The sequence below is a fragment of the Alosa sapidissima genome, chromosome 22 (assembly GCF_018492685.1).
Source record: "Alosa sapidissima isolate fAloSap1 chromosome 22, fAloSap1.pri, whole genome shotgun sequence".
In the NCBI taxonomy this organism is placed as follows: Eukaryota; Metazoa; Chordata; class Actinopteri; order Clupeiformes; family Clupeidae; genus Alosa; species Alosa sapidissima.
Window position 1 is genome coordinate 16,746,962 of NC_055978.1, and position 7,500 is coordinate 16,754,461.

The following is a 7,500-nucleotide window of genomic DNA, read 5'->3' on the forward strand; positions in this document are numbered from 1 at the left end:
GACTGCTCTGAATCTCCTCCACCGTGATATATAGCTCTGAAATGATGATAGATGCCCTAAAAGTGTACTACACTGTTTAGCATGGTCATATTACTCAACACAACACTAATGAGAGTGCCAAAGAAAGGCCCATTTTGCAGCCCTAAGACACAGCGCTAATGACTGTTTCTCACTCTAATGACGTGAAAAATGGTTCGCCCCTCTGCCCAGGCCTGCTGGAGATCTTCCAGAACAATAATGCCCTTCTGGAGCAGATCCAGAAATGCCTGGAGGCCTATCTGGAGTCCAAGAGAGTCATCTTCCCCAGGTTAGGAGCATGTCGCTATTTCTTCCCGTATATTCCCTTAAGGGACGCTCTCAGAAAGCTTCTTTATGATGCAGAAGTAAGAAGGCCGCTGTTTCATTGTGTAGGCTCAAAACAATAGTGAAACAAAAGCTAATGGTTTAATTTTATAATGGGTGTTTAAGTTATCTCTCGTGGGGGCAATTCTGCCATTGTTTTCTCTCTTCTGTAGGGATTCTTTTGTGCTTGTTTCTTTTGTATCATAACTGCATTTTTAAACCCTGTTGTACAAATGCATTTTTATCATGCTTCAAAGTCGTCTACCTTGTTTTTTGTAACTTTTTGTGACCTCTGCATTGAAGTATTCACTTTGCTGTGCAATGACGTATTTTGCTGTCCGTGTTCTGTCAGGTTCTACTTCCTGTCCAACGACGAGTTGCTGGAGATCCTGGCACAGACGCGGAACCCGCAGGCTGTGCAGCCCCATCTGAGGAAGTGCTTCGACGCCATCCAGCGCCTGGAGTTCGCCCTGCTGCCACCAGGGGGCCCCGCAGCTCCAGAGGGGGAGCCCGAGAAAGTCTACAGCAATGACATCCTGGCCATGGTCTCGCCCGAGGGAGAGAAGGTGGAGTTGCCTCGTCCTTTACATTGTTTACCCCATTTGAAACATTGTTTCAAAACAGAAGTGTTTGTGTGTGTGTTTGTGTGTGTGTGTGTCTCTCTCTCTCTCTCTCTCTCTGTGTGTGTGTGTGTGTGTGTGTGTGTGTGTTTGTGTGTGTTTGTGTGTTTATAGGTAGCTATTTAATAGCCCTACCTATCATATTTTGACATCCCTCTACTGAAATCATAACAGCATTAAATGTAATGAGACTGACACTGACACTGTTTATTGATGGGGCAATCATCAATCAAGCCTCACAGGTGATTTTTTAATTGTTCAGTGGGGATCCTTTTGTTGATTTTGATCAGGTTTCCCTCGGCAAGGGCCTGAAGGCTCGTGGGAATGTGGAGGACTGGCTGGGAAAGGTGGAGGAAGGCATGTTCTCCTCCCTGCGTCGTCTCAGCAAGGCCGCCATTGCTGACTACCAGAGCAAGCCCAGGGAGGAGTGGGTGGTGGCAGGACACCCCTCCCAGGTGGGTAGGGGGAGATTATGTGGGGCCTGATGGAAGTGGGTTTATACTGGAGCATTCAGCACAAGTTCAAGTAAAAATTAAATTCACTGGTATTTAGCAACACAGACTTGCAAAGGTGGAGTCGGGATTCGAATCTGGGCCGATAGATTGTCAGGCGGCAATGCTACATGTACTGTTGCTCCATTAAGCTCATCAAAAAAGTTGCCACAGCTACATGTAAATGTATAAGGAACAGAGTCGCACTCAAGGGCTTGATACTCATACAATTTGTATTGGAAACCGAGATTTCAACAATGAGTCTTAGGACAAAAATGGAAAACAAACGTTTTGGGCTTAGCCCAATGTCTCCATCAACTTTTGATGTTCACACACCAGGCAAAACATCATCACAAACTTAATGCGCAGACGCCAACTCGCCATTGTTCCACAGCTAAATGTATTGAATATTTTATGGGGATTAAGTTGTAATAACGTGTACTGTATGAAGGGGATATTTGCATTGGTATGGTTTTGCATGCATTGTTTTTTATATTAGCCACCAACAGTGCTTTTCTCCTGGCTCTACTGCTCTAGGTTGTGCTGACCATCTCTCAGATGATGTGGTGCAGGGATATGGATAACTGCTTAGAGGGAGATCACGATCACTTCCAGGCCCTACAGGAGTTTGAACTAATAAACTTTGAGGTTTCCTCACCGCTACTTTCAATTTGATTTCACATTCTATTTCAGTCTTTCACTGCCCTCAGGAAAGTATAATGTTATATTTGCTTGCATTTTGTGTGTGTCTGTGTGTGTGTGTGTGTGTGTGTGTGTGTGTGTGTATGTGTGTGTGTGTGTGTGTACATGCATACGTATATGCGTGTGTGTGTGTGTGTGTGTGTGTGTACATGCATACATATGTGTGTGTGTTTGTGTGTGTGTGTGTGTGTGTGTGTGTGTGTGTGTGTGTGTGTGTGTGTGTGTGTGTTGATCTCTATATGCAGAGACTGAACACTCTGGCTGCTCTGGTGCGTGGCAACCTTCCCAGCCTGCACCGGAACATCATCACCGCTCTGATCACCACAGACGTGCACGCGCGTGACATTGTCACTGACCTGGTCAAGCAAAAGGTAATGATATTCATGGAGAAGGGTTGCCGTCTGATTCAGTCCATTCATGCACTGTAATGAAAATGCATTGTATCTTAAAACCTGCAGATTATGTGTTGTTGTGCAACATCTGAAGCAAAAAAATTCTATTTGCATGAAGAGCTGTTTTTGTTTTCTTATTGAAAGCCACACAATGGCCAAAAAGATCATGAAAAAAAGATATTTTGGAGAAATGTCTGATGGACTGTACATTGTCCCCTTCATGAAATATAGTCTGATAGAGCAAATGAATAAACAAATAGCCCCAAGGCTTTTTTTTTCAACTGGTTGTTTTCGTTATTAAACCGTGATTGTAAAGACCTTCACAATCAAGTGATACATTTGCCAATTGGAGGTGGTGACTGTGTGTGTGGTTATGTGTGTGTGTGTGTGTGTTTATGTGTGTGTGTGTGTGTGTGTGTGTGTGTATGTGTGTGTGTTTGTGTGTGTGTGTGTGCGTGTGTGTGCGCGTGCACGTTCCTGAAGGTGGACTCCAGCAGTAACTTTGAGTGGCAGAGGCAGCTGCGGTACTACTGGGATCTGGACCTGGATAACTGTGTGGCCCGCATGGCTCTGTCTCACTACATCTACGGCTACGAGTACCTGGGAGCCTGCCCACGCCTGGTCATCACGCCGCTCACGGTGACCCTCCTAGGCCCCGCCCCTCCCATCTCTCCCATATCTCCCATCTGTTCACCTTGCACGCACTTCATTAACTCTCATGAAAGCTCATTATTTTCATTGTTCATATTTTATATTGTTGTTATTATTACTATTATTAATATGCTTAATGTTGGCTTGAATCAACTTCATTTTAAGCTATTATTTTAACTAATATAGTGTTCATATACTGTAAGTTGCTTCGGACAAAAGCGCCTGCCAAATATCATAACCATAATGATAACCAGTCTTGACAGTTATAGTAGTTATAGCTTTTGGTATGGTATGCAAATTGTTATGATTATATGATCATCCAATCGGAACACATAGAACCAGCAATGTGGTTGCCATAGCCCCGTGTGTCATCGCATTCCGCTTCTGCTCCTTGACTGAAGAGTTGAATGGTGGTTTGTGTTGGGGTGTTGTGGTGGCTGTAGGATCGTTGCTACCTCTGCCTGATGGGGGCGCTGCAGCTCGACCTGGGCGGGGCCCCCGCTGGGCCTGCTGGGACTGGGAAAACGGAGACCACCAAAGACCTGGCCAAGGCGCTCGCCATCCAGTGTGTGGTCTTCAACTGCTCCGACGGACTCGACTACAAGGTGACATGAAGTGCACAAGGGACAGACAGAGACGCAGATAGACAGACAGACAGACAGACAGACTGGGTGGTGGTAGTGTAGTCGTTAAGGAGCTGGGCTAGCATGTGTTTGCTATAAAGGTTGTGGGTTCAATTCCCAGCTGCCACTGTTGTGCCCCACTGTTGTACACTAAGTATTAGACTAACAGATAGACAGAGAGAACTTTGTGTAGAGAACCTTGTCCTATTAATTTTACTCCAGCTTTCCTCCAAAATTGCGTCTATGCATGGCAGTTATACTGTACTTTGTGACTTTTCCTCTAAAAACACCTAAAACATACATAGAACAAACATACATATATGTTCAGATAAAGTACTTATGTTGTTTTACTGATATTGAATATTATTCATTCATTGGTGAACTGGGTGAGTTGTAGTAAGCGCTATTTGACTGTTGGTGCCTGGTGTCCCTGCTCAGATGATGGGCACGTTCTTCAGCGGTCTGGCCCAGTCGGGAGCCTGGTGCTGCTTCGACGAGTTCAACCGCATCAACATCGAGGTGCTGTCTGTCATCGCCCAGCAACTCATCACCATCAGGAACGCCAAGGCTGCCAAGGTAACACGCTAGGCTTTCACTGTGTTAAACTATGTTTTCTGCACAGCTCTTTCACTACTGTTGTGTCTGACTGAGTGTGTGTGCATGTGAATATCTGTGGTTGCCTGTGTGTGTGTGGTGTGTGTGTGTGTGTGTGTTTCTTTCCTGCAGTTGTCTCGGTTCATGTTCGAGGGGCGTGAGATCAAGCTGGTGATGACCTGTGCCGCCTTCATTACCATGAACCCCGGATACGCTGGCCGAACAGAGCTGCCCGACAACCTGAAGGCGCTCTTCAGACCCATCGCTATGATGGTACCCAACTACGCCCTCATCGCAGAGGTACGAGAAAGAAAAGAGAGAGAAAGAAAAGAGAGAGAGAGAGAGAGAGAGAGAAGTCACTAAAAGATTAAACTACTAGTCCGATATCACTTTAACCAGTAAAACGAATTTCTTAAACAAATTACGGTATCAGTATCGGAATGTATGGATGGAATAGGTGTTTACTTTGATTTAGTAATAATAGCCAATATCTACCAACATCACAAATGATCTTTCAGTTTACTGTGCTTGGGTTGCTTATTTCCTTTAGTCTGTCAGACGGAATGGAGAATTAAATGGGATGCTTCCTGCAGCCTTTTCGCTGTCATCTGTTATGAAGGGAATGTCATTGGTTTGTCACTGTGTGTCTCTGTCTGTTCCCATGCCTCCTTTGATGTGTGTCGGCTCTGCCCAGGTGATCTTGTACTCGGAGGGCTTTGAGTCGAGCAAGACGCTGGCGCGGAAGATGACTCAGATGTACAAGCTGTGCAGCGAGCAGCTCTCCCAGCAGGACCACTACGACTTCGGCATGAGGGCCGTGAAATCCGTGCTCGTCATGGCAGGGTAGGGGGGCGTCCCACGTAGAGAGTGTGTGTGTGTGTGTGTGTGTGTGTGTGAGAGAGTGCGTATGTGTGTGTGTGTGTGCTTGCATGTGTGTATGTTTGGTGGGATGCTGCAGAAAACAGAGAGGGAGAATGGAGCTAAATAAACAATGGGAAATAAATAAATAGACGAACAAAAGCAAGATTTCCTCATCTCCATCATAATCTTGTGGGGCATCATCAATATTTATATATAGTACGCTGTGCTGGGAGATTAAATCCTTTATGTTTTGTGTGTGTGTGTGAGTGCATCATTTTTTTGTATGTGTGTGTGTGTGTGTGTGTGTGTGTGTGTGTTTTGTTGTGCCTATATGTCACTTTGTGTGCATGCTGCTGGTGTGTGTGTGTGTGTGTGTGTGTGTGTGTGTGTGTGTGTCTTCTCCCTGCTGTGCTCCCGCAGCTCTCTGAAGAGGGCCAATCCCCACCTGAGTGAGGATGTGGTGCTGATCCGAGCCCTCAGGGACTCCAACCTGCCCAAGTTTCTCACAGACGACGCTGAGCTCTTCAGGTGTGTCATTGCACACAAAACAACACCCACTCACAAACACACTCATACAAGTCACATTGAAATCCTTTGCAGCTACTACTACTATTACTACTACTACTACAATGCTGCATAGTTATCCATCTATATTTTAAATGGATGTTATTAAAAAGAAACAAAATTAATCATTTATACATATTTACTGAGCATATTAACGCTGGGATTCAAACTGGTGCCCTTAAGGCTTAGAATTTTAAAATGTAAGAATCGAATGTGTGATATGATTCCAGGCACTAGGCTAAAAGAAGCAAACAACATTATAAATAAATTATTTGTTTTTCCTTTTGCCTCAGCCACTTTCTATGTCCTTTGGGAATGTATTCACATGAACTACAAGTTGTGAAACCCCTGGTGTTTTGTCAGAAACATTTACATTTTAAAAAACAAATGTCAAAACCTTTTTGTCATTGTGAGTTCTTGTTTAATAGCCTTACATTTCACAGGACGTGGCTGTTCATTTCTTTAGTACGCTAGCAGACACATGAAATAGAAGTTTTCTTTTCCAATTATCCATTATCTTTATACCCAGGTGTAACTGAAATTACACTACTATGGCCTTTACCTGGTCTTCCAGTCACTTTTTAGATTTGAATGACTGAAATGCCTGTGTGTGTGTGTGTGTGTATGTTTGTGTGTGTGTATGTGTGTGTATGCAACCGCAGTGGCATCCTGTCCGATCTCTTCCCGGGCGTGTCCATCCCCGAGCATGACTACGGCGTGCTCAAGTCCACCATCGAGTGGTCGCTGTGCGAGCGCTCTCTCCAGCCCGTGCCGGCCATGATCAGCAAGGTCATCCAGCTGTACGAGACCATGCTGGTGCGCCACGGCGTCATGCTGGTGGGGCCGACGGGCGGCGGCAAGACCACCGTCTACGCCACGCTGGCCCACGCCCTCGAGAAGCTGCACGACGACGGGCACGAGGACCCCTTCTTCATGCCCGTCAAGAAGTACGTGCTCAACCCCAAGTCCATCACCATGGGCGAGCTGTACGGCGAGGTCAACCCGCTCACGCTGGAGTGGAAGGACGGTCTGATGGCGCTGAGCGTGCGGGCGGGGGTCAACGACCCCAGCGACGACCACAAGTGGGTGATCAGCGACGGGCCGGTGGACGCGCTGTGGATCGAGAACATGAACACGGTGCTGGACGACAACAAGATGCTGTGTCTGGCCAACAGCGAGAGGATCAAGCTCACGCCGTCCATCCACATGGTGTTTGAGGTGAGAGAGAGAGGGCCAGGGGCCTGGTCAACCTCATTTAACATAAAAAAGCATGCAGGAATCTGTTTTTTTTTTTTTTTGTCTTTTTCAGATTTTCGGTGTATTTATATATCTAGCAAACATCAAGTCTACTCATTTCCCATGTCATAAGATTGTCTTACCATAAGTCATATCAGTATTTTCCCAATGTATGTTGCTATATTATTGCCAAAATTCCAGATTTATGTTACCTTTTATTTATTTTATTTTTTTTTGCCTTTTGACTGACATAACATAACATAAGGTTTAGGGTTAACCGCTAACCCCAACCCTATGACTTATGTATTATGAGAAAATTAGACTGTTTCTCTCTGCGTTGTTGATGCCTCTCTCTCTCTCTCTCTCTCTCTCTTATGGTCTTGTGGGGAGTAGGTGCAGGACCTGGCCGTGGCCTCTCCCGCCA

The 7,500-nt window shown here is 45.6% G+C and overlaps 1 protein-coding gene across 1 annotated transcript in view; it reads left to right on the forward strand.

Annotated features, from left to right (window-relative positions):
- Positions 1 to 7,500, forward strand: part of dnah6 (dynein, axonemal, heavy chain 6) — a 49,255-nt gene that overhangs the window by 16,925 nt on the left and 24,830 nt on the right. The window contains exons 25-37 of the mRNA XM_042079209.1: positions 211 to 307; positions 695 to 908; positions 1,253 to 1,417; positions 1,991 to 2,101; positions 2,401 to 2,526; positions 3,031 to 3,186; positions 3,642 to 3,803; positions 4,260 to 4,397; positions 4,548 to 4,715; positions 5,110 to 5,258; positions 5,697 to 5,804; positions 6,503 to 7,058; positions 7,470 to 7,500. The exon at positions 7,470 to 7,500 is cut by the window's right edge and continues 92 nt beyond it. Coding sequence (XP_041935143.1) covers positions 211 to 307; positions 695 to 908; positions 1,253 to 1,417; positions 1,991 to 2,101; positions 2,401 to 2,526; positions 3,031 to 3,186; positions 3,642 to 3,803; positions 4,260 to 4,397; positions 4,548 to 4,715; positions 5,110 to 5,258; positions 5,697 to 5,804; positions 6,503 to 7,058; positions 7,470 to 7,500 — 2,181 coding nt within the window. The remainder of the gene's footprint in view (positions 1 to 210; positions 308 to 694; positions 909 to 1,252; positions 1,418 to 1,990; positions 2,102 to 2,400; positions 2,527 to 3,030; positions 3,187 to 3,641; positions 3,804 to 4,259; positions 4,398 to 4,547; positions 4,716 to 5,109; positions 5,259 to 5,696; positions 5,805 to 6,502; positions 7,059 to 7,469) is intronic.